This window comes from Macaca nemestrina, chromosome 2, assembly GCF_043159975.1.
Source record: "Macaca nemestrina isolate mMacNem1 chromosome 2, mMacNem.hap1, whole genome shotgun sequence".
In the NCBI taxonomy this organism is placed as follows: domain Eukaryota; kingdom Metazoa; phylum Chordata; class Mammalia; order Primates; family Cercopithecidae; genus Macaca; species Macaca nemestrina.
In genome coordinates, this window is record NC_092126.1 from 33,984,687 (window position 1) to 34,011,686 (window position 27,000).

The window sequence follows — 27,000 nt, forward strand, 5'->3', positions numbered from 1 at the left end:
AGGTGAGAAGGAACCTTCCAGCTCAGTAAGTAATGCCTGAAGGCTTACTTAGTGTGTGGCAGTTTAAGGATATCAGGCAAATGACTTTGTCATCTCCTCTATGAAGAAGTTGGGTGGCAAAACACCTGGTGATCATACTGACATCCTTCTCCAAGTTCTCTAAACTGGGGCCCTGGGGCTTTGTAAGTATTAATATATACAATGTCAGGCATAGAGTAGACCCTAGCACAGTGGTCAGGAGGGAAGATGCAAGGGGCAAGCTGCTGGGATTTATATCCCTCTTTGCCACTGACTAATATGTATCCTTGGACAAGTTAACCAAACTCTTTGGGCCTCAGATTTCTCATCTGTGAAGTGGGACTAATAATGTTTTTTGCCTCGTAGAGTTGTTATTAGGGTGAGTTGAGATAATATATGAAATGCACTAAAAATAGTTTATAGCACATAGTAAGTGCTCAATAAATGTTAACAACTTAGACTCTCAATATGTGTGCGGTTGCTTCACTTTGAAAATCCCCAAGCCAAGTATCTGAAGGTGTTGACATGTATTAGTGATGTTTTATACCTGAGGGCATTGGTAAGTGAAGCAGCTGTTTGTTAAAACATTCATGTAGTATCTTTTTAGCATGCAAAAAGTGCTAGTGCCAGTTCTCTGAGAAAATGCCATGAAGTTGTTTAATACAAATTCCAACCATTTGCAGTTCTCCAACTTGGACTTCTGGCCACAGCCACTTCTCACTCTTGCAGGGAGACTACTCCATAAATGAAACTCGCCTACTGGTGCACAGACAATGCCAGCTCTCAGAAATTATTAGGTGGTACTGCTCAGAGTCATTGGAATGTTGGCAGAATGACAAGAAGTCAGTGTTGACTTCTTTTCTGACTGAGGAATTTCCATGTACATTTGAAGAGAGGTTGCGATTCATAATATGGATAGATAAATGATGAATGGGTAGGTGAATTGATGGACAGGTAGGTGGATGGATGGGTGAATGGGTGGATAAGTGGGCCTTTGTGGCTCCGTGGTCCTCCTGAAACTTCTGCTCTCAGGGAAGGGTTTCTGTTCAAAAAAGCTTTTTTAAAAAATTTTTTTATTTTTATTTATTTATTTATTTATTTTAACTGCCTCAAGCCAGATTAAATTCCAGGCCTGACTCCATGTTCCCACTAGAGGCCAAAAAGGAGACCCTATGGAATGACAGCTGGACAGCTTTCAGCTCTGAGGAGGGCAAGGGGCACACTGTGACTAAGACTGGTCCTTTAACTCACAGAGGCCAAGGCAATGTACATGAAGGGCCTGCTCTGTCCAGATGAATTATCCTCTTGGCCTCAGCTTTATACATCAAGTGAGACCACTGGTGTCCTGTGCCTTACTACTTAGTGTGGTCCCTGACCGGCACCAGGGACATCATCTGGAAACCCGTGAGAAATACAAACTCTCTGGCCTCATCCCTCCTGAATCAGAATCTGCATTTTAAACTATTTGGAAATTCATATACGCATTAAAGTTTGAGACATTTGTTACCAGAATGTGAGTTGGAATCAGTATCAGTCTTAATAAAAATCAAATATTATGTAAAATGTATTATATATTTATGTTTTAAGGCCCTAATATTTTTGACTTTTAAAAATTTACTTATGCTGGGAGTGGCGGCTCACATCTGTAATCCCAGCACTTTGAGAGAACGAGGCAGGTGGATCACCTGAGGTCAGGAGTTCGAGATCAGCCTGACCAACATGGTGAAACCTTTCTTTACTAAAAATACAAAAATTAGCCGGGCATGGTGGCGCACGCCTATAATCCCAGCTACTAGGGAGGCTGAGACAGGAGAGTCACTTGAATCCAGGAGACAGAGGTTGCAGTGAGCTGAGATCACACCATCGCACTCCAGACTGGGCAATAAGAGTGAAACTCCATCTCAAAAAATAAAATAAAATAAATACTCTTATTTTCCATTTATTTTAATAAGGAGTATATAATTTACCTGTGGCAAAACTCACCTCTTTTTATATAGTTCTGTAAGTTTTGATTTGTATACAATAAGATTCACTCTTTAGTAAACAGTTCTATCAACATTGACAAGTGCAAATAGTCATATAATTATCAGCACAATCAAGATTATAGAACATTTCTCTGTCCTGAAGATTCCCTGTGCTACCCCTTTGTAGTCAGCTCCTCCCACCATACCCTGCACTTCACAACCATGGTCTACTTTCTGTCCCTATGGCTTTTCCTTTTTACAATGTCATATTACTGAAATCATCGCTTAGCATCATAGACCCCCATTGTAACTGGATAGTAGTTATGAATATGGATCTAGATCTATGCATAGTCACATGCTAGAGCCTTGTAATTTTGAATAACTTCATTCCCCACAGAATTGTCACAAGGACACTCAGGTCTGGCATTAAAGTCACAGGCATCTCACTAGCAACTGTCCTGAAGGTTTCTGGCCCCAGTAAGAGTCTGCTGTTAGAGGAACTTTCTACCCAGAAATTTTTGAGGCTAAACTGCTGGTTTCCCTGTCAGACTTGTCAGCTTTTTGCAATGGCTGGGAGGCCTTAGTTCCTGAGAACAGTGTGAGTAGAGGTAGGCTCCTTCCATCTTGCTCTAGTGAGATTTCTAGGGATCAGATCCACCTCACTAAAAAGCTTAATAATGGAAAAGTCCCGAGAATCTGGGGGAGCTTCTGGGCCCACTTTTCCAGTTGAAAGTCAGGGACCTGAAAAACATCTGGGCCCTAAGAAACAGTTTAATGACAGGGATGGCATCATTCTCTGGTGACATTCTCTGAATCGCCTTTGCATTGCCAATTCATGCAGTGAGCACAAGAAAAAAATTAATCTTTGTAGGGATACGTGTTCTCCACTTTAGGAATGGCAATTACACATATAGTAGGCTATTTAAGTTGTCCCATAGCTTACTGGTGCTCTTTTTTTAAGGCTTTTTTCCCTCTCTGTGTGTCATTTTGGATAGTTTCTTTTGCTATGTCTTAAAATTTATTAATCTTTTCTTCTGCAATGTCTAATCTACTGTTAATCTCATTCAGTGTATGTTTATAAATAGACATTATAAACAGTTTGAGATTCCTAGCAAAATTGACTAGAACATTCAGTGTATTCTTCATCTTAGACATTTAAGTTTTCATCTCTAGAAGTTTGGTTTCAGTCTTTTTGTTACATCTTCCTTGTCTCTGCTAAACATGCTCAATATTTCCTCTATTTAATAAGCAGAGTAGAGTTATACTAATTATTTTGATGTCTTTGACATTGTGAGTTAAACTCACCCGGTTTGGGTGCTGGATAATTTTGTATTCCAATAAATAGCCTAGATCTTTGTTTTAGTTGCTTGGAAGCAGTTTGATACTTTTGGTTTTTACTTTTGAGCTTTGTTATGTGGGACCAGGGCAGCATTTAGGCTGCAGCTGGTTATTTCCCATTACTGCAGCAAGACCCTTCCGGGTTCTCTATGCAATGGCTGATGAATGGCCAGGTTTACCAGTCTGGCAAGTATGAAGGTCTGAAGAGGCACTATTCATGGCACAATATGAGCTCCAAGTACCAATTTATCTCACCCACTCGTGTCCTTCTCTCTCTCAGCTCAGTAATCTCCCCACATGCATGTGCTGGTCTACACTCAGCTGAATCACACTCTATGTGTGGGTATTCACAGGTTTATTGACTTCTTTTGCTTCACATTTTTTGAAACTGCTTTTGTTTTATTACTTTTGTTAATTATGTAACATTTTCATGGGTCCAAAGTCAGATCTATTAAAAGCCATAGTTAATGAAGACTAGCTTCTATCCTTGATCCCTTGCCCTATTTCCTCCCTTCCATGTTTAAAAATTTCATGGTTCATACTTTCATTTAAAAATATATTCAGATAAATGAACCTCTCTCCTAGTGCTTAAGAAATTGGTAACATATTATACACATTTTGTCTCTTTTGTTTAGTAATATATGCTGGAGCACAGTAGTATATGGCAATATGCTTCACTTCTTTTTAAAGCTTCCAGATTCTCCTCTGTGTAGATGTACTATTGTTTATTCAATCTGTAACCTAATGACGGACATTTGAGTATTTGCAATCTTTTGCTAGTTCAAATAGTGCTGTAATGAATAGCCTTGCACATTCAGGGTTGTTTGTTTGTTTTATTGCCAGTTTATCTTTGAGATAGATTTCTAGAAGTGAGATTGCTTAGAGAATAAATGCATACATAATTTTGGTAGATATTTCCAAAAGCCACTTTGTATTCCCACCAGCAATGTATGAGAGTGATGTTTCCCCACAAAGTACGTTATCAAACTTTTGGAGTTTATTCTGTCTATCTATCTATCTATCTATCTATCTATCTATCTATCTATCTAATCTATCCATCCATCTATTGTATATCTACTTTTGTCTTTTACAAATATAATACTTCATTGCGTGGTCTATTTTACTTGCTTTTGGTATATTTTTTGGAACTTAGGAAGCTATATTTTCATGTCTTACAGCAAACACACTTGAGATTAAAGTACACAAAATGTCCCCAAATCTAAATTTGGAGTGGAAGGGAAGAAACCGCTTTTAGCCTCAGGTTTCAGCTGAGATGTCCAACACAGCTTACCAGAAACCTTGCTTACTGGGAGTCAAATGCTGTTGCTTGCAAAGATTAATAAAAGTGATACTTTTTTTCTCATTTAGCTATTTAGCCAGAGATTTTTGTTTAAATTATCTTAATGAGGAGTGGGGGTTTGTGGTATTCTACATCTCTAATATCTAGGAGGAATCACCTTTCCAGGGCTGCTGATTTTGGTGTCATCAGTTTTAGATTATTAATGCCTAGAGATCAGACATGAGTCTGGCATTATTAATGCCATAGAGATCAGTGTAGTGACATGCACATCATGCCCAAGTGAGCATTGCTTCTCCTACATGTGGACATTGTGTCTATAGTATTTATAGAGGAAGATGAGGGGTAAGGTGATCTTCATGGAGCTGTCTCATGCCCTGGCATGTCGAATGGCTACCACAGTGCATGCCACTGCTGATGCTCAAAGCAGGTTTCTGTATTTTTGCATCTGTGTCATAGATGCCTGTTCTCCTACCCAGGTCAGGGCACAGCCCTCGTAGCGTGCTGCCGTGAGGGCTGAAGTCAACTATTTAGAGGCTGCAGAAGGCACAGGGAGTTTCTATGAGTAACAGTGAGGTCAGACCTCATAACTGATTCAGTCTCAGCCGGTTCACAAGTTCTTGAAATTTTTCTTTCACTTTCAATCACAGGAAGATCTCGACAGGAAGATCTAAACAGAACATGAGAAGTCCGTGATCTTTGTCGTCCTTCTTGTTAACCTGATATATAGCTCATGGTACAGTAGCTATCGCTTGTAAAACTGATGGTGAAACATTAAGCACTTGCTAAAAATGTTCCCAAGATGGGGTAGTAACATGACATTTATAATCGTACCAGCTCAGTTTTTGAATGGGACCAAAGCCATACCAGTGTTTATATGGAGGGAAACTTGCTTTCAATGCATGCCTCGTTTGTGCCAGGGAGTGTGCTAAGCCGGACACCTTCTGTTCCATGAAGTTCTCACCATATACCTGTGAGGTGCAGAGGACTCTCCATTTTACAGGTAAAGAGTTTGTATTTTAAGAGGTGAAGAAACCCTCCCATTGCCGTATAGCTAGTAAGTGGCAAGACAACATTTCAAATAGAAGTGTAGTTAATTCTAAAACCAGAACTGGAAAGTACTGCCAAGATGAGATGGGAACAGTGGGAGCTGAGTGATGCTAAAGTCTAGATCTCATCAGGAACTCTAAAGAAGCCTCTCTTTTTTTATTATACTTCAAGTTCTAGGGTACATGTGCACAACGTGCAAGTTTGTTATGTATACATGTGCCATGTTGGTGTGCTGCACTCATTAACTCGTCATTTACATTAGTTATATCTCCTAATGCTATCCCTCCCCCTCCCCCCTCCCCACAATAGGAACCGGTGTGTGATGTTCCCCTTCCTGTGTCCAAGTAATGTAAATGACGAGTTAATGGGTGCAGCACACCAACATGACACATGTACCCATATGTAACAAACCTGCGCTTAGAACTTAAAGTATAATAATAAAAAAAGAAAGAAAAAAAAGCATGCAACATGAACCTTTCAATTCTCAGAATAAACTGCCATATCTGGGCTTCCAGTGCCTGGGACCTCAGAAAGGAGGCAGGTTTACTCTGACAGTATGGTTTGAAGATACTGACCAAAAAAAATTTTCAAAGAGATTATTTTGGATTCTTGATAAGGCGGGGGTAGAATCAAGGAATTGCACCTGTCCTTCATTAAGCCCTTCTGGGTGTGAGGGGCACATGCAGGTAAGTCACCCTTGTGCAACATGAATGTGCTAACAGAGCAGCCAGAAGCACTCTGGGTAGAGTCAGGTGCAGAATAATGGGCGAAACCTTAGAAAAACTGGAAGAATATTAGAGCCCTAGTATTTCCCACTCCATATGAAATAGCAGTTTTTTTCTGTCCATCTGTGCCCATAGAAGCTGGACTGCAGGGAAAGGTAATCTCATAGGACTAGGCAAGCTCTTTGGTGCAGCCAAGGATTGTTTAGCAGACACAGAGATCCCTGCCTCCAGAACAAGAGATAAGGGTGTATCATAGGAATGGGACCCAAATTTGGCCACTTGATCTGTTTCAAGGATGGTCCAAAGATGTTTGTTTGTTTGTTTTGAGACAGGGTCTCACTCTGTCACCCAGGCTGGGGTGCAGTGGTGCCATCTCAGCTCACTGCAACCTCTGCCTCCCGAGTTCAAGCAATCCTCCCACCTCAGCCTCCTGAGTAGCTGGGATTATAGGCATGCACCACCATGCCCGGTTAATTTTTACATTTTTAGTAGCGATGGGGTTTCGCCATGTTGGCCAGGCTGGTCTCGAACTCCTGACCTCAGGTGATCTGCGCCCCAAAGTGCTGGGATTACAGGAGTGAGCCACCACGCCCTGCCGAAGATCTTTGTTTCAAGCCTACTTCTATCTAAGATTTTTAAGGCCCAGGTGATATCTGAATCATAAGAGTATCTCAGAAATGTTATCCTCCCTCTGTCAACATGGGAAAGGCTGTGGATTTGACCTACTTGCCACAAGTCCTTCAATCCTCCAGATGCCAAGCTGAGCCGGCCCACCTTGGTCTAACTCCAGAGCATTTTGATTTGTACTTCCTCGTGGCATTTCAGCCCTTGGAAAACACTATTATACCAGTAATATTATGTAAGGAAGGCTGAGATTTTGATTTGCCTTAATATTCTCCACTTCATCCCAGGGGTATCCCTTTCTCTGGACATGATACAGATTTACATGCATTCCATGTTCCTGCCATAGAAACTATCATTAGTCCTTTGCTGTCCAATATTCATAAAAAACCTAGTGGCAAAATTTCGTATTCATAAAGGTTAGCTGGAAAGATATGACCACCACCAATTTCTCCCCATCTTCTAAATCTTACTGCTGGATCCACCCATTTCATGACCATGACATTTAAGGGGACAGAGGTCTCCTCTGCCCACTTGCTCTCACTCCCAGTTGTTTGTCCTGAGTGTGCTCTGATTTCATGCTGTTGATTTCAATTAAGGATATGACAAGAGATATTGTCACCTTCTGTATCATGCCATGTGTTCAGGTTTTCCTCCTCTACATTGAAATATTCTCTTTCTCTGTTGTCTTAGTATCTGGGAAGTTGTTTCTCCTGAGTAGCAAGTTTGTTTTTAATCCTAGGGTTTGAGTTGGTGAGCATACTGATCATCTTTTCTGCGTTGGCCACTAGGAATCATAGAATCAAATTTACCTCTCTCTTCAAAGATTATATGGTATGCAATTCTTTTTCTTTTTTTTTTTTTCTTTTTTTTTTTTCCTTTTTTTTTTTTTTTTCTTTCTTTTTGAGATGGAATTTCACTCTTGTTGCCCAGGCTGGAGTGCAATGGCATGATCTAGGCTCACCGCAGCCTCCACCTCCCGGGTTCAAGTGATTCTCCTGTCTCAGCCTCCTGAGTAGCTAGGATTATAGGCATGCACCACCATGCCTGGCTAATTTTGTATTTTTAGTGGAGACAGGGTTTCTCCATGTAGGTCTGACTGGTCTCGAACTCCCGACCTCAGGTGATCCGCCTGCCTTGGCCTCCCAAAGTGCTGGGATTATAGGCGTGAGCAACCGTGCCTGGCCTATATGGTATGCATTTCTGTGTTAATCTTACTCTTAGATTATGACTTCCCTGATTTTATTTTTCCTCTACCCCGATTTCAACTAATTAGTGTAATGTTTTGTATAGTATAACATACGTTCTTTTAGGCTCCCTCAAATGCTTTGTGAAATGAAAGGGTATATATTAATAAATAAATTATAGAACTATAAAATGGAGATTAAAAATGTTCCTGTCCCCTCCCAGATTAAAGCTACTCATCAGAACTCATCAGAAAAGTCAGGTGTATTAGTCTGCTCGGGTTGCCATAACAAAGTACCATAACCAAGTTGCTTAAACAACAGAAATGTATTTTCTGACAGTTTTAGAGGCTGAACATCCAAGATCAAGGTGCCAGCAGGTTTGGTTTCTCCTGAGAGCTCTCTCCTTAGCTTCTAGATGGCTGTCTTCTTTCAGTGTTCTCGTATGTCCTTTTTCTATGTGGACCCATGTCCCTGGTGTCACTGTGAGTCCAAATTTCTTCTTATAAGGACACCAGTCTGATTAGATTAGGGCGCACAATAACAGCCTTGTTCTAACTTAATCACCTCTTTCAAGGCCTGGTCTACAAATATACAAATATTCAGAGGTAATGGGGGTTAGGACTTCAACACATGAATTTGGGGGATACACAGTTCTGTCTATAACATAAGGTGTTTTTATTATCTGTGGTGGAGGGACTTTCTTACAGGCCCTTTTCTCCCTTGGTCATGAGGCATAGGTATGAGTGTTTGGAAGGCACTCGCACAGACCGTGGCACTAGCATCAAATGCCTTCCAAAGGACCTCCACCTGTGGAACAGAGGTGATTGATGGGATTTGGTTTGTAAACTTTTTTGCTTAGTGTCACCTATGACAGATAAAGAGGACAAGCCTTATGCTCTCCCGTTAGAAATTTTTGTCCACTCCTGTGCCTAGGTCTCAGGTTCTAGGTGGTGCACAGTTCCAGACCTGCCAGCAGCACCACAGCTTATATCTCAGCAACAACTGGTCCAGGGCACACCTGAATTTCACACAGATTATTCTCAGGATGGTCTGTTATCACCCAGAGGTTCTTGATAAGACAAACTCAGTGCTACTGATTTCACTGTCATGGTGCAGCACAGCTTGGAGAAATGGGAAAGAGCATGCCTATCTTTGCCTCACCTGTCATCCAAAGCGGGAGAGAACTCTGATTTCTTAACATTGTCTCTGCAAGTCAAAGGATCCAAATTCTTGACACCAGCAGTTAAAACACAGGGCCTTTGATTGAAGCAGACAACTGAGGGAGTTTTCCAGGAGGTCTGAGAAAGCCAACTCATTATCCAGGTCTCTAAGCATACAAATAATTATGAGACTCTGAAATATATTTTCCCACGCAAGTCAGAAATGGCTCAGCCTCTGTTTTGCACTGTTGATTACACTATTGGGTGGAAACCTGTTACAGTTCTTGGTCATAGACTTACCCTTGATGCCTGGCAGCATGGGTAGGAAACTGAGCGAATGTGTGGTCCTTCCTTACATCAAAATGTGTGTGCACCCTCACCAGCGTCAGGTCGAAAATGAGAGGCAAGAGGAATTTCAGACATAGCAGGAGTGCCACTGCTGTTACATCAGCTTATAAGAGAAAAGAAAACAGTATTATTTTGCAGTGTATTTTGTCAGCAGCAATGTTCTGATCCCAAGAAATTGTGATGTTCACCATGGTAAATCAGTGAACTAGCTGAGACTTGAGAGAAGCAGGGAGAATGCAGCTTACATAAGCCCAGGCTGCTACCCAGGTCAGGGGTTCTGTCTCCGTTGTCTCTTGCCGAAGTCATTGTTGACTAGACAATTGTCAGTTAGTGTTCTAGGCCCAGGAATGGCCCCTGCTGCTGTCATGCTGCCAGACTCTCTGTGACCCCACCCAGCACTTGATGCAGGAGGTTTGAGACAGCTTTCAACTGTGCACCTAGATTTCTACTACTATGCCAAACTCTGTAAGATCAGATAACTGCTTACTGGAAAAATCAAGATCTTCCCTTTCTTTTTTTAAAAGGTGTTGTTTTTTAATTTTAGGTTCACAGCAAAATTGAGAGGAAGATACAGAGATTTCCCATATATCCCCTGCCCCCACACATGCATAGCCTCCCCATTATCAACATCCTGCACCAAGATGGTACATTTGTTGCAACTGATGAACCTGCATTCATACAACATAATCACCCAGTCTACAGTTAGCTTTAAGGCTCACTGTTGGTGTTGCACATTCTATGGGTTTGAACCAATGTATAATGTCATGTGTCCATCATTATAGTATCATACAGAATAGTTTCACCACCCTAAAAATACCCTGTACTCTGCCTAGTCATCCATCCCAACCCCTGGCAACCACTGATCTTTTTACTGTCTCCACAGTTTTGCCTTTTCTGGAATGTCATATAGTTATAATGATATAGTATGTGCCCCTTTTCAGTTTGGCTTCTTTCACTTAGTAATATTTAAGATTCCTCCATGTCTTTTCATGGCTTAATAGCTCATTTCTTTTTAGCATTTGTATAATATCCCATTGTTGGGGTATACCACAGTTTATCCATTCATCTGCTGAAGGACATCTTGGTTGCTTCCAAGTTTTGGCAACTATAAGTAAAGCTGCTGTAAACATCCATGTTCACTTCTCTCTGTGGACATATTTTCACCTCCTTTAGGTAAATACCAAGGAGTGTGATTACAGAATCATATGGTAAAATATGTTCAGTTTTGTAAAAAAATTAAAAAAAATTAAAAAAATAAATAAAAATAAAAATAAAAATAAAACAAGAAGTCCACCAAACTGTCTTCCAAAATGGCTGAACCATTTTGCATTCCCTCCAGCAATGAATGAGAGTTCCTGTTGCTCCTCATCCTTGTCAGCATTTGGTGTTGTCAGTGTTCCAGATTTTGGTCATTCTTTTTTTTTTTTTTTTTTTTTTTTTTGAGACGGAGTCTCGCTGTGTCGCCTAGGGTGGAGTGCAGTGGCCAGATCTCAGCTCACTGCAAGCTCCGCCTCCCGGGTTTTTACGCCATTCTCCTGCCTCAGCCTCCCAAGTAGCTGGGACTACAGGCACCCGCCACCTCGCCCGGCTAGTTTTTTGTATTATTTAGTAGAGACGGGGTTTCACCGTGTTAGCCAGGATGGTCTCGAACTCCTGACCTCGTGATCCGCCCATCTCAGCCTCCCAGTGCTGGGATTACAGGCTTGAGCCACCGCGCCCGGCCCAGATTTTGGTCATTCTAATAAGTATGTAGTAGTATCTCATTGTCTTAATTTGCATTTCCCTGATGACATATGATGTGGAACATCTTTTCATATGCTTACTTGCCATCTATATATTTTCTTTGGTGAGGTACCTGTTGAGGCCCATTTTTTAGTTAGGTGGTTTGTTATCTTATTGTTGAGTTTTAAGAGTTCTTTGTACATTTTACATAATAGCCCATTATCAGATAAGTGTTTTGCAAATATCTTCTCCCAGTATGTGGCTTGTCTCTCATCCTCTTGACATTGTCGTTTACAGAGCAGTCCAGATTATCATTCCTTGCTCTCAAAAATCATGCCTTTGTTGTTGTATCTAAAAAGTCATTGCCATGCTCAAGGTAATCTAGGCTTTTTTTGTTATCTTCTAGGAGTTTTATAGTCTTGTACTTTACATTTAGGTCTATGATCCATTTTGAGATAATTGTTGTGAAGGGTGTAAGGTCTGTGCCAAGATTCAATTATTTGCATATGGATATACAGTTGTTCCAGCACAGTTTGTTAAAAAGACTGTCTTTGTTTCACTGCATTGCCTTTTGTAATCTGTCAAAGATCAATTGAATACAGTTATGTGGGTCTATTTCTGCACTTTCTGTTCTGTTTCATTGATCTCTTTGTCTATTCTTTTGCCAATACTACATTGTCTTGATTACTGTAACTTTATGGTAAACTCTTGATGTCAGATATTGTTACTTTTCAAACTTTGTTTTCTTCCTTCAAAATTGTGTTGACGATTCCAAACATTTTTTACCTCTCCATATAAACTTTAGAATCTGTCAGCATCCACAAAGTAACTTGCTGGGATTTTGATTGGCATTGCATCTATTGATGAAGTTGGGAGGAACTAACGTCTTTTTTTTTTTTTTTTTTTTTTTAAGAGATAGAATCTCACTCTGTAGTCCAGGCTGGAGTGCAGTGGTGTGATGATAGCTCACTGCAGCCTCAAACTGCTAGGCTCAGGTGATCCTTCTGCCTCAGGCTCCCAAGTAGCTGAGACTACAGGGGTGTGCCACTACATCCAACTAATAGAACTAACATCTTACCAATATTAAGTCTTATTATCCATTAGTATAAAATCTCTCTCTTTTTTTTAGTTCTTCTTTGATTTATTTCATCAGAGTTTCATAATTTCCCTCATATAGATCTTATATATATATTATGTTAGATTTATACCCGTTTCATTTTGGGGGGGTGCTGGTGTAAACAGCATTATGTTTTTAATTTCAAGTTCCACTGATTCATTGCTGATATGTAGAAAAGTGATTGACCTTTATATACTAACCTTGTATCCTGCAACCTAGCTAGAATCACTTATTAGTTCCAGCAGCCTTTTTATCCATTATTTTTTATTTTCTACATAGACAATCATGTCATCTCTGAAAGAAAGAGAGCATTATTTCTTCTTTCCCAATCTGTATATATTTATTTCCTTTTTTTATCTTGTTGCATTGGCTAGAACTTGCAGTACAATGTTGAAAAAGTGTGGTGAGAGAGAACATTTTTGCCTTGTAACTGATATTAGTTGGAAAAGCTTTGAGTTTCTCACCCTTAAGTATGATGTTAACTGGAAGTTTTTTGTAGATATTCTTTATCAGGTTGAGGAATTTTTCCTGTATTCCTAGTTTACTGAGAGTTTTTATGAATGGGTGCTATATTTTGTCAAATGCTTTTGTTTGCCTCTATTTATATGATCATGTGATATTTTTATTTTTAGTCTGTTGATGTAATGAATTACATTAATTGATTTTTGAACACGGAACTAGCCTCATTTAGAGGGGATATATCCCACTTGGTCATGTTGTATAATTCTTTTTATATATTGTTGGATTTTATTTGCAAATATTTTGTTAAAACTTTTTATGTTCATGTTTATGAAAAATATTGATCTGTAGTTTAATTTTCTTATAACATCTTTGGTTTTGGTTTTTATTTTGGTATAGGTCATTGTGGTCTCATAGAATGAGTTAGGAAATATTCCTTCTGCTTCTATCCTCTGAAAGGATTGTAGGGAATTGTTATAATTTCTTCCTTAAATGTTTGGTAGAAGCAACAGTGAACCCATCTGGGCCTGGTGCTTTCTGATGTGGAAGGTTATTAATCATTGATTCAATTTATTGAATAGATATAGACCTATTCAAATGATCTATTCTTGTACAAGTTTTAGCAACTTCTGTCTTTCAAGGAATTAGCGCATTTCATCTAAGTTATCAAATTTGTGGACATAGAGTCCTTAATAGCATTGTTTTATGATCTTTTAAATGTTTCTTATATCTATAGTGATGTCCCCTCTTTCATTTCTTATACTAGCAATTGGTGTTCTCCCTTTTTTTTCTTAATTAGCCTGTTTAGTGGCTTATCAATTTTACTGATCTTTTCAAAGAACCAGCTTTTGGTCTTCTTGATTTTCTGTATTGATTTCCCATTTTTAATTTCATTGATTTCTGCTCCAATTCTTCATTATTTCTGCTTACTTTGATTAAATTTGCTTTTCTTTTTCTAAGGTAGAAACTTAGATTATGGATTTTATATCTTTCTCCTTTTCTAATATATGCTTTCAATGCTACAAATTTTTTCCTAAGCACTGCTTTCACTATATCCACAAATTTTGATGTTGTATTTTCATTTGTATTTAGTTCAAAATGTTAAAATTTATCTTGAGATTCCTTTAACCCATGTGTTATTTACAAGTGTGTTGTTTAATCTCCATGTGTTTTGGGATTTTCTAGTTATCATTCTGTTATTGATCTCTAATTTACTTCCACTGTAGTCTAAGTACAGACATTGTATGATTTCTATTTTTAAAAAAATTCTAAATGTCTTTTATGACCCTAAATATAGTCTGTCCCCATGAATATTACATGTGAGCTTGAGAAGATTTGTATTCTGCTGCTGTTGAATGAAGTAGTCTGTAGATGTCAGTTTTATCCTTTTGATCAATGATATTGTCAAGTTCAACTATGTCCTTACTGATTTTCTATCTGCTGGATCTACTTCTGAAAGAAGGATGTTGAGGTCTCCAATGATGATAGTGGATTTATCTTATTTTTCCTTTCAGTGCTGTCAGTTTTTGCCTCACGTGTTTTGACACTGTTGTTAGGCACATACACATTGAGGAACATGTGTGTTAAGGATTATTTTGACTTCTTAAATAATTGACCTCTTTATTATTATGTAATGCCTTTATTTATCCCTCATAGCTTCCCTTGCTTTGAAATCTGCTCTGTCTGAAATTACTAAGGCTCCCCTTGGTTTCTTTTTTTTTTTTTTTTTTTTTTTTTTTTTTTGAGACGGAGTCTCGCTCTGTCGCCCAGGCTGGAGTGCAGTGGCCGGATCTCAGCTCACTGCAAGCTCCGCCTCCCGGGTTTAAGCCATTTTCCTGCCTCAGCCTCCCGAGTAGCTGGGACTACAGGCGCCTGCCACCTCGCCCGGCTAGTTTTTTTCTATTTTTTAGTAGAGACAGGGTTTCATCGTGTTAGCCAGGATGGTCTCTATCTCCTGACCTCGTGATCCACCCGTCTCGGCCTCCCAAAGTGCTGGGATTACAGGCGTGAGCCACCGTGACCGGCCCCTTGATTTCTTTTAATGAGTTTTCACATGGTATCTTGTTCTCCAACCAATTGCTTTTAGACTATTGTGTCTTTATATTTAAAGTGAGTTTCTTGTAATTAACATGTAGTTGGATCTTATTTTTTGATCCACCCTGATGATTTCTTTTAATTGGTACATTTAGATCATTGATGTTCAATGTGATTATTGATGTAGTTGGGTTAGTATCTACCCTATTTCTTACCGTTTTCTATTTGTTGTCTCTGTTCTTTTTTCCATTTTTATCTTCTAATCCTTTCTGCCTTTTTTTTAAAGAGGCCAAATAAAGATTTTTAAGGCTGATTTGAATAGTCAGTACAGGTTGAGTATCCCTTATCTGAAATGCTTAGGACCAGAAGTGTTTCAGATTTTGGATTTTTTTTTTTGGGGGGGGGGGAATATTTGGTTCAGTGTCCCTAATTTGAAAACCTGAAATTTGAAATGCTCCAATGAGTATTTCTTTTGACCTTCATGGTGGTGCTGAAAAAGTGTCAGATTTGTGAGCATTTTGAATTTTGGATTTTTGGATTAGGGATACTCAACCTGTAGTACATTATCTTGAGAATCATGAAGAAAAAGTTAGAGATGAGTACACATCATATTGTGAGGCTGTAATTTTGTTATGTGTAAATTTTTTTGCATTAAACAATTTTTAAGGCCAATTTGTTTCTAAAAACAATGGATATGGATTGCCTTTTACATAAATTAATATATCTGCTCCATTTTATATAACTGTTGCAAAATACTCTATATTATGGATACACCATCTGTTTTTAACTAGTATGCTATTGTTTTCTTTTTACGGTTTTAATTGAGCAGATTCCCTTATCTCTCCTTTCTAGCATATCAGTTATACTTTTTTTAGTGGTTGCCCTAGAATTGGCAGTATACATTTACAACTAATCCAAGTTTACTTTCCTTTTAAAATTAAATTTAAATTTTTTTGAGAAAGGATCTCATCTGTTGCTGAGCTGGAGTGGAGTAGTGTGATTTCAGTTCACTGCAGCCCTGACCAGACCCCCTGAGTAGCTGGGACCAAAGGTGAGTGCCACCACACCTGGCTAATTTTTGTATTTTTTGTAGAGATGGGGTTTCACCATGATGCCCAACCTGGTCTTGAACTCCTGAGCTCAAACCATTCACCTGCCTTGGCCTCCCAAATTGCTGGGATTACAGGCGTGAGCCACCATGCCTGGCCCAAGTCTGCTTTCAAACAACGTTATACCACTTCATAGGTAGTGTGGGTACCTTATAATAACAAAATAATCCTAATTCTCTCCTCCGTCACTTCTATAATTACCATCACTCCATTTATATATAAACATACATAAGAAAATATATATACACGCATGCACACATAAGCATACATCATTGAATACATTTTTACTATTATTATTAGAACAAGTTGTCTGTTAGATTAAGAAAAATAAAAGTTTGTAAAACCTACCTTCCTTGATTCTTTCTTCAGTGGTCTTTCTTTATGTAGATCTGAGTTTTTGACCTATGTTATTTTCCTTCGTTTAACATTTCTTACAAGGCAGGTCTGCTAGCAACAAATTCCCTCAATTTTTGTTTGTCTGAGGAAGTCTTTATTTCTCCTTTACTTTTGAAGGACAGTTTCTCAAGGTACAGAATTCTAGGTTGGTGGGATTTTCTCTTATAACTTTACATATTTCACATGGCTTTCATTTTACTTGCATGATTTCTGAGAAGGCTAATGTAATTCTTGTATTTGTTCCTGTTAGGCAAAATGGTTTCCCCCACTCTGCCTTCTTTCAGGATTTTTTCTTTACCTTTAATTTTCTGTGGTTTGAAAATAATATGCCTAGGTGGTGGTGGTGGTAATGGTGGTGGTGTTTTTTTGGTGTATATCCTACTTAGTGATCTCTAAGCTTCCTGGATCTACGGATTGTTGTCTGACATCAATTTGAGGAAATTCTCAGGCATTATTGTTTTAAATATTTCTTCTTTTCTTTCTGTTTTCCCTCTAGTATTTTTCATACATCTGCATATGTATGTAGCAGTGTCATAATCCTTAGATATTCTCTTCTGTTTCTTTTAGTATGTGTTCTCTTTGTTTTTCAGGTTTTGGAGATTTCTATTAAGATATCCTCAAGCTCAGAGATTTTTTCCTCAGCCATTTTTCATCTACTAATAAGCCCATCAAAGGCATTCTTTGTTTCTGTTACAGTATTTTTTTACACTTTTATTTTAGGCTTAGGACTACTTGTGCAGATTTGTTATACAGATAAATTGTATGTAGCAAGGTTGTGATTTAAGATTATTTCATCACCCAGGTGACAAGCATTTAATTTATGGGTGGCCTTTGTTTTTATTTTTGTTTGAAACAGAGTCTCGCTCTGTCGCCCAGGCTGAAATACAGTGGCACCATCTCAGGTCACTGCAACCTCCACCTCCTAGTTTCAAGTGATTCTCATGCCTTAACCTCCTAAGTAGCTGGGATTACAGGCATGTGCCATCACAGTAATATTTTTAGTAAAGCCAGGGTTTCACCATGATGTCCAGGCCAGTCTCGAACTCCTGGCCTCAAGTGATCCACTTGCCTCGGCCTCCCAAAAGTGCTGTGATTACAGGCATGAGCCACCATGCCTAGCCCTTGATAGTTAATTTTCGATCCTTACCCTCCTCCCACCATCTGCCTCTCAGTAGGCCCCAGTGTCTGTTGTTCCCTTCTTTGTGTTCATGTATACTCAATGTTTAGCTTCCACTTATAAGTGAAAACATACAACATTTGGTTTTCTGTTCCTGTGTTAGCTTGCTTAGGATAATGGCCTCCAGCTCCATCCATGTTGCTGCAAAGGATATGATCTCATTCTTTTTATGGCTGTGTAGTATTCCATGGTGTATATGTACTACATTTTCTTTATCTAGTCTACCATTGATGAACATTTAGGTTTATTCTATGTCTTTGCTTTTGTGAATACTGCTGCAATGAACATTATGTGTGCACATGTCTTTATCGTATAATGATTTCTATTCCTTTGGGTACATACCCAATAATGGAATTGCAAGGATGATTGGTAATTCTATTTTTAAGTTATTTGAGAAATTACCAAGCTGGTTTCCAAAATAACTCAACTAATTTACATTCCCACTGGCAGTGTATAAGCATTCCCTTTTCTCTGTGTCCTCTTCAGCATCTGTTATTTTCTGACTTTTTAGTAATAGCCATTGTGACTGGTGTGAAATGGTATCTCATTGTGGTTTTGATATGCATTTCTCTGAGGATTAGTGATATTAAGCATTTTTTCATATGTTTTTTGGACACATATATGTCTTCTTTTAAGAAGTGTCTGTTCATATCCTTTGTACACTTTTTAATGGGGTTGTTAGTTGTTTGCTTGCAGATTTGTTTCAGTTCCTGATAGATTCTGGATATTAGACCTTGTCAGATGTATAGTTTGTAAATATTTTCTCCCATTCTGTAGGCTGTTCATTTACTCTTGACAGTTTCTTTTGATGTGCAGAAGCTCTTTAATTTAATTAGGTTTCATTTGTCAATTTTTGTTTTTGTTGCAATTACTTTTGTCATCTTCATCATTAAATCTTTGCCAAGGCCTGTGTGCAGAATGGTATTTCCTAGATTACCTTCCAGGATTTTTATTGTTTTAGGTTTTACATTTAAGTCTTTAATCCATCTTGAGTTGATTTTTGTACATGGTATAAGGAAGGGGTCCAGTGTTAATCTTCTGCATATGGCTAGCCAGTTATTCCAACACCATTTATTGAATAGCAAGTCTTTCCCCACTGCTTGTTTTTGTCCACTTTGTCCAAGATCAGATGGTTGTAGGTGTGTGACTTCATTCCTGGCCTCTCTGTTCTGTTCCATTGGTCTATGTATCCATTTTTTGTATGAGTACATACTGTTTTGGTTATGGTATCCTTGTGATATCGTTTGAAGTCAGGTGATGTGATGCCTCTAACTTTGTTCTTTTGCTTAGGATTACCTTGGCTATTAGGGCTGTATTTAAGGTTCATATGAATTTTAAAATAGTTTTTGTATTACTGTGAAGAATGTCATTAGTAGTTTGATAGGAATAGTATTGAATATGTAAATTGCTTTGGGCAGTATGACTATTTTAACAATATTGATTCTTCCTAATCATGAGTGTGAAATATTTTTCTATTTGTTTGTGTAATCTCTGATTTCTTTGAGCAATGTTTCGTAATTCTTACTGTAGAGAATTTTCACCCCCTCGTTAACTATATTCCCAGGTGTTTTGTTCTTTGTATGGCTATTGTGAAAGAGATTGCATTCTTGATTTGGCCCTCAGCTTGGACATTGATGGTTTATAGAAATGCTACTGATTTTTGTACATTGATTTTGTAGGCTGAAGCTTTGCTGAGGTCATTTATCAGATTTAGGAGCTTTTGAACAGAGACTGTGGGGTTTTCTAGGTATAGACTCACATTGTTTACAAACAGTTTGATTTCTTCTCCTATTTGGATAACTTTTATTTCTTTGTCTTTCCTGATTGCCCTGACTAGGACTTACAGTACTTTGTTGAATAGAAATGGTGAGAATGGGCATCCTTGTCTTGTTCTGTTTCTCAAGGGGATTGCTACGGCTTTTTTTTGTTCAGTATGATGTTGGCTGTGGGTTTGTCAGAGATGCCTCATTATTTTGAGTTATGTTCCTTCAATGTCTGGTTTGTTGTGGAGAGTTTTTAACGTGAAAATATGTTGAATTTTATCAAAAACCATTTCTTCATCTGTTAAGATGATCGTGTGGTTTTTGTTTTTAGTTCTGTTTCTGTGATGAATCACATTTATTAATTTGTGTATGTTGAACCAACCTTGCATCCCAGTAATAAAGCCTACTTGATCATGGTGGTTTAGCTTTTTGATATGCTGCTGGATTTGGTTAGCTAGCATTTTATTGAGGATTTTTGCATCTATGTTCATCAAGGGTATTGTTGTGCGTCTGCCATATTTTTGGTATCTGGATGATGCTGGCCCCATAGAGTGAGTTAGGGAGGAGTCCCACCTCCTTAATTTTTTGGAATAGTTTCCATAGGAATGGTACAAGGTCTTCTTTATACATCTGGAAGAATTCATCTGTGAATCTCTCTGGTATGGGACTTTTTCTTGTTGGTAGGCTTTTTATCACTGATTCAGTTTCAGACCTCATTTTTGGTCTGTTTTCAAGAGTTCATTTTCTTCCTGGTTCAATGTTGGGAGGTTGTAGGTTTCCAGGAATGTATTGGTTTCTTCCAGGTTTTTTAGTTTGTATGCATAAATATGTTTGTAGTAGTCTCTGAGGATTTTTTTATTTCTATGGAGTTGGTGGTAATATCCGATTTGTCATTTCTAATTGTGTTTATTTGTGTCTTCTCCTTTTTTTCTTTATTATTCTAGCTAGTGGTGTATCAGTCTTATTTATTCTTTTAAAAAAACAATTCCTGGATTAATTAATCTTTTGGAGGTTTCTCACATCTCAATTTCATTCAGTTCAGCTCTGATTTTGGTTAGTTCTTGTCTTCAGCTTTGGGGTTGGTTTGCTCTTGTTTTTCTAGTGCTTCTAGTTGTGATGTTAGGTTGTTAATTCAAGATTTAACTTTTTGATGTGAGCATCTGGCACTATAAACTTTCCTCTTAGCACTACTTTAGCTGTGTCCAAGATTCTGGTATGCTGTATCTTTGTTCTCATTAGTTTCAAATAATTTCTTGATTTCTAATTGCATTGCTTACCCAAAAGTCATTCAGGAGAAGATTGTTTAATTTCCATGTACTTATATGGTTTTTAGAGATCTCCTTAGTATTGATTTCTGCTTTTATTGTGCTGTGGACTGAGAGCTTGGTTGGTATGATTTCGATTTTTTTTATTTTGCTGAGAATTGTGTTGTGGCTGATTGTATGTTTGATTTTAGAGTATGTGCCATGTGGCAATGAGAAGAATGTATGTTCTGTTGTCTGGGGTGGAGAGTTCTGTAGATGTCTGTTGGGTTCTTTTGGTCAAATGTCAAGTTCAAGTCCTGAATATCTGTTTTCTGCCTTGGTGCTCTGTGTGATACTGTCAGTGGGGTGTTGAAGTCTCTCACTATTATTGTGTGGTTATCTAAGTCTCTTTGTAGGTCTCTCAGAACATGGTGCTTCTGTGTTGGGTGCATATATATTTAGGATAGTTACGTCTTCTTGTTGAATTGAACCCTTTACCATTATGTAGTGCACTTCTTTGCCTTCTTTGATTATTGTTGGTATAAAGTCTGTTTGGTCTGAAATTAGAATAGCACCCCTGCTTTTTTCTGTTTTCCATTTTTATGGTAGATTTTTCTCAGTTCCTTTACTTTGAGCCTATGTGTGCCATTGCATGTGAGATGGGTCTCTTGAAGACAGCATACAGTTGGGTCTTGCTTCTTTATCCGGCTCAACACAGTGCCTTTTAATTGTGGCATTTGGTCTGTTTACATTCAAGGTTAATATTGATATGTGTAGATTTGATTCTGTCATCATGTTATTAGCTGGGGTTATTATACAGACTTGATTGTGTAGTTGTTTTATAGTGTCAACAGTCTTTGTATTTGTGTTTTCGTGGTAGTTGGTAACAGTCTTTCCTTTTCATATTTAGCACTCCCTAGAGGACCTTTTGTAAGGTAAGTCTGGTGGTAATGTATTTCCTTAGAATTTGCTTGTCTTAAAAGGATCTTAGGGTTTTGTTGTTGTTGTTGTTGTTATGTTTTTGTTTGTTGTTTATGAAGCTTGTTTGGCTGGGTATGAAATTCTTGATTGGAATTTTGTTTCTTTAAAAATGCTGAATATAGTCCCCCTGTTTCTTTTGGCTTGTAGGGTTTCTGTTGAGAGGTCTGCTGTTAGCCTAATGGGGTTTCATTCGTAGGTGACCTGCCCCTTCTCTCTAACTGACTTTAGCATTTTTTCTTTCATTTTGACCTTGGAGAATCTGATGACTGTGTCTTGGGGATGCTCATCTTTGTATAGTATCTCACAGGGGTTCTCTGCATTTCCTGATTTTGAATGTTGGCCTCTCTAGCAAGGCGGGGAAAATTTTTATAGACAGTATCCTTAAATATATGTTCCAAATTGCTTGCTTTCTCTCCCTCTCTTTAAGAGATGCCAGTGAGTCATAGATTTTGTCTCTTTACATAATTCTTGCTTTCTCTCCCTCTCTTTCAGATATGCCAGTAGATTTGGTCTCTTTACATAATTCCACATTTTTTGAGGTTCATTCTTTTTTATTCTTTTTTCTTTATTTTTGTCTGAGTTAATTTGGAGAACCAGCATTTGAGCTTTGAAAATTTTTCCACATCTTGGTCTATTCTGGTCTTACTATTTGCAATTGTATTATGAAATTCTTGAAGTGAGTTTTTCAGCTCTATCAGATCAGTTTGGTCCTTTCTTAAAATGGCCATTTCATATTTCAGTTCCTGTATTATTTTATTGTATTCCTTAGATTTCTTGGATTGGGTTTTGACTTTCTCCTGAATCTCAATTATCTTTTCTATCCATATTCTGAATTCTACGTCTGTCATTTCAGCCAAGTTAAGAATCATTGCTGGGGAACTTGTGCAGTTATTTGGAGGTAAGAATACACTCTGACTTTTTGAATTGCCAGAGTTCTTGTGCTGGTTCTTTCTCATATTTGTGGGTTGATGTTCCTTCAATCGTTGAAGTTGCTTTCTTTTGGATGGATATTTGCTTTTATCTTCTTTGACACCCTTGGGAGTTTGATTGTGGTACAGGGTGGGTTCAGACATCTGGCTTTGTTTATGGAATAAGCTGAGCTGTGTGCTCTAACTCTAGAGGCTGGTGCCAGTCCCTGAGCTTTTTCTCTGGACGCTTGAGGTTAGGAACCTACTGCACTGGGGTGGGGGGTGGAGGGTTGTGGTGTTCCCAGTCTGCTAACCACAACATGCCAATAGTTGGTGCTGGCCAAAGGGTTCTGTTGGGGCAATGGCAGTGGGATCTGTGTTCACGTGCACATGCCAGCAGCCGAGGCAGAGTCGTGAGGTATACATGTGTCAGCTGGGGTGGAGCACCTTTGGGAATGGAGTGATGGCATTCCTGCACCCCCTCGTGCTGGTGGCAGTGGTGGCATGACTGGGTGGGCTGTGAGCAGGGCTGGGGTTGCCAGCATTTGTGTGTGTGCTTGTGCTGGTGGCAGCAGGGGAGATATTTCCAATATCTATGCATGCATTTGTGGTGGCAGCATGGTGGGGTGCCCACATCGGTGGAGGGGACAGTGGGGTGTGCTTGCACCAGCAGAAGTAGTGCTATGGTGTGTGCACTAGCTGGGGAGGGAGGAAAGGTCTGTCTACACATGCATGGCAGCAAAACAGTGGTAAGAAGGTTATTGGTGAGTGCATGCTAACCAAATGGCAAAGCAAAGCTTCAGGTGAGCTGGTGTGTTTTGGCAGGGGCAGGTCTGCTGGAGCTCTCCGACAGTCAACTGTGGCCTGCTGGTGAAAGAGCTATGATAAGGGCCCCCAGGAAATATCCTGGTTGGGTATCCGAGGCTGCACTGCTAGCAGGCATGGTGAGGGTGGGGCCCCAGGAGAAGCCAGTAGATATAGGAGTGCTCGGATTGGACTGGCCCCATCCCACAGGCAAGATTGCCCTGCTCTGCCTAAGACCAATAGTCCCCCTAAGGTTAAAGTCTCCTAAAGGAGCATGGTGAGCCTTGGGGAACTGGCTTGTCTTGTCCCTGGCTCCACTGCAGATGTTCCGACACCAAACCCTCTGGGCTTCGCACAGGCTGGAATCTCACCCCATCCACCTCTCTAAACAGTTCTCCCTACCAGCTCAAGTGTCCTTGGGGATCTTGGGGTCTTCTGTTGCAAGGATTCCAGAGGTTTATGGCAAGAGTGGGCCATTCCTCACCTATTCAACTCACCTTTTCTCAAAGAGTTGCTGGGACCAGGAATGAGTCTTGGTTCTTGACAGCCCCATGCAGGGCTCCCAGCTTCTTCTGCTTACAGCTAAGCATCTGGGTCCTCCCTCTACCCACTCTCAATGCCTTCTCTCCAAAGATCTGCTTGGAGTGTCCCAGTCTTCCCAATGTCCCCATCTCTTGATGGGATATGTTCCTTTTGGCGGTGTCTAGACAGCCATTTTGACTTGGGCCCTCCTTTTTTATCTCTAGCATTTCTTTTTGGTTCTTTCTTAGGATTTAAGAAATCCTAGGATTTCCACTTATGTTGCCCATCTTTTTGTACATGCTATCTACTTTATCCATTAGAGACCTTAGCATAATCATAGTTTTTTTACATTCCCAGTCTGATAATTTCAACATCCCTGCCATGTCTTGTTCTGGTACTTTGTTTTGTCTCTTCAAAGTGTGTTTTTTACCTTTTAATATGTCTTATAATTTTTCTTTTGATAACCAAACATGTTACACTGAGTAAAAACTCTGCTGTAAATAGGACTTTAGTAATGTTGCAGTAAGTGTAGGGGGAGGAGAAGCATTCTACACTCCTAGGAGTAAGTTCTCCGTTTTTTAATGTGTCTGTGTCTCTGGCTGTGAACTTTGCAAGCCTTTCTCAATTCTCAGTTTCTCAAGGACAAGATGGCTAAAGTGGGCTATAGTTGGGTATTTCCCTTCTCTCATGTTGAGTGGGCTAGAGCTGGGTATTTTTATTCTTCCACATGGAAGGCTAGAACTAACTGGAATTGGACATTTTCTTTCACCTGGGCCAGTTAGGCTCTGATTAGTAGATTAGGTTCTGGTTAACTAATTTCTCCTAAGAGCAAGCCTTGCTGAGAAGAACAGAGTACACTGACTTATTTCAAAATGGTTCCTTCTCTTTTCTCCCTACTAGAAGCATGCAGGGCCGTTTCTCCCATATGTACTGGGATAACATAGTCAAGCTCCTGGAGGTATATCTCACACAATGATGGGGACCCTGTATAACTGAGTTGCCCCAGAGTTTTTAACTTTCAGATTTGTCCACACTGAGCCTCCAGGAATTCATCAATTACAGTTCATGTTTTCCTACCCCAGCACTGGTTCCCACAATGGTTTCTACTCGTGAGTTTACTCTGGTAAGCCATGACTCCATCCATGGATTTGCCTGCCTGTCTCTCCAATCTTGGTGGCAGAGGTTTGCCCTGTGTCCTCACCTCTCTAATGGATCCTAAAAGAGTTGTTGATTTTTAAAAACTCTGTTCAGCCTTTTACTTATCAGGAGGCAGTGATGCCTTCTAAGTGACTTCCATGGAAAATGAGAAACTAGAAGTCCTTCACCTATCTTCTTATCCTTTACCTCCTATTTTGGGATTAAAAATAGCCTCCGAAGTTAAATCAACTTACGAGAAATATAAACCAAACCCTCAATAGACAAGTGTTAACTCTTGTTGCTTTCAGTATCCTTTACTGAACCCCTGCTGTTTGCAGAGAATAGTGCTTACTGCTATAAAGTGGAGAGAGAAATAGAACAGTCTTTGCCTTTGAGAGACTGAAAGTCTGTTTCAACTGAAAATGTATTTGTTCCCAAACTCTTTGTCAAAAGGATTTGAAAATCAAGTTGCCAGTTGATGCATATGTATAGCACATTTTGCTGAGCAGGGCTTAACTCATTAGAGTTGTCTGAGAGACATTTATTTAATCCCCTTTTACGTCAAGTGCAATATATAGTAAGGCTGATAATAAAGGAATATCTATAGAAAGTGAAGATCAAAGGGAAGGTGAGGAAGTCAATGTGCTGACCATAGTTGCTGTGTGAATATATAGTTTGAGCTTCCAGGAAGCCAGGTCAAAAAGGGAAAACATGATATAATTCCTAACTCTCATTATCAAGAATGTAAATGTGCTGCCAGTTCTTCAGGGAAGACAGAGTTTCTCATGTGATGTTTTATATAGAGCCTATTGAGCACAGCAATATCTTCAATAGTTCTGCATGAAATGCAGTGTGAATTTTATAAAGGTGGTTTCTTTGGTGACAAAAAGCTGTTCTATAATGAACTAAACTATGTAGCCTTCCAAGGGTCTAACTCTATTCAGTGGTAAAATTTCAAGTACCTAGAGAATTTATAATCTGTTGGTTTTAATTAAAATTAAATGTTTGCTTCTCACTTTTTAAAATTAAAAATATGTGACCCTTGAAGAAGGAAAAAAAAACTGAAGGCAGATTTTGATTTAAATTCTCAGAGGAATAAATGACAGGAATGCCCTTGGCTGATTTGATGAGTATGCTTCTCTACTGTCATGCATTAATTAACGGTGTTTTGACTTTCTATTTTTATGGTCACCTCCTAATCAAGGAGTGTTACAGCACAATTACTATTATTGATATTCTAAGACAGGCAAGATGCAGAATAGCATCCAATAGTAACTCAATATGGAGACTCATCAGTCTTTTTTTTTTTTTTTTTTTGAGACGGAGTCTCCCTCTGCCGCCTGTGCTGGAGTGCAGTGGCCGGATCTCAGCTCACTGCAAGCTCCGCCTCCCGGGTTCCCGCCATTCTCCTGCCTCAGCCTCCCGAGTAGCTGGGACTACAGGCGCTGCCACCTCGCCCGGCTAGTTTTTTTTTTTTTTGTATTTTTAGTAGAGACGGGGTTTCACCGTGTTAGCCAGGATGGTCTCGATCTCCTGACCTAGTGATCCGCCCGTCTCGGCCTCCCAAAGTGCTGGGATTACAGGCTTGAGCCACCGCGCCCGGCCTCATCAGTCTTTAGTAAGGGGTTCTGCTGGGTTGGTTTGCCCATTCTTTAGGCAGTAGAACCTTAACCATAATAGTCAAGAAAGTATTAATATAATAAAAACAGTTCTTAACTCGGAATTGTCTAAAGCAGCCCAAGGATTTGTTGTGTGTAATCAACTTTACACTCTGGCATGAGAATAATTTATGAATGCAAAAATATGTAAAAACACATTCTGATGGCTAAGTGAATGGGGGCAGAGGACCAGAGTGAGTGAGCACAATAAATTTACACCCCTGTCTTTAAGAATCGGGAATTACCCTCTCACTGTATGAC

At 39.2% G+C, this 27,000-nt stretch overlaps 1 protein-coding gene across 23 annotated transcripts in view; it reads left to right on the plus strand.

Annotated features, from left to right (window-relative positions):
- LOC105490389 (NIMA related kinase 11) overlaps positions 1–27,000 on the plus strand; it is a 310,323-nt gene that overhangs the window by 245,017 nt on the left and 38,306 nt on the right. For 10 of the 23 annotated variants that reach the window (XM_011755914.3, XM_011755913.3, XM_071090899.1 and 7 more), the window contains 2 exons: positions 702–952; positions 5,268–5,336. The exons of 7 other annotated variants lie outside the window; for them this stretch is intronic. In XM_011755914.3, the coding sequence (XP_011754216.2) occupies positions 702–945 (244 nt within the window). In that variant the 3' untranslated portion in view covers positions 946–952; positions 5,268–5,336. Of the gene's footprint in view, positions 1–701; positions 953–1,132; positions 1,512–5,267; positions 5,354–5,454; positions 5,621–27,000 lie in introns of those variants that run through there. 6 more of the 23 variants (XM_011755922.3, XM_071090901.1, XR_011619681.1 and 3 more) reach the window with 5 other exon arrangements.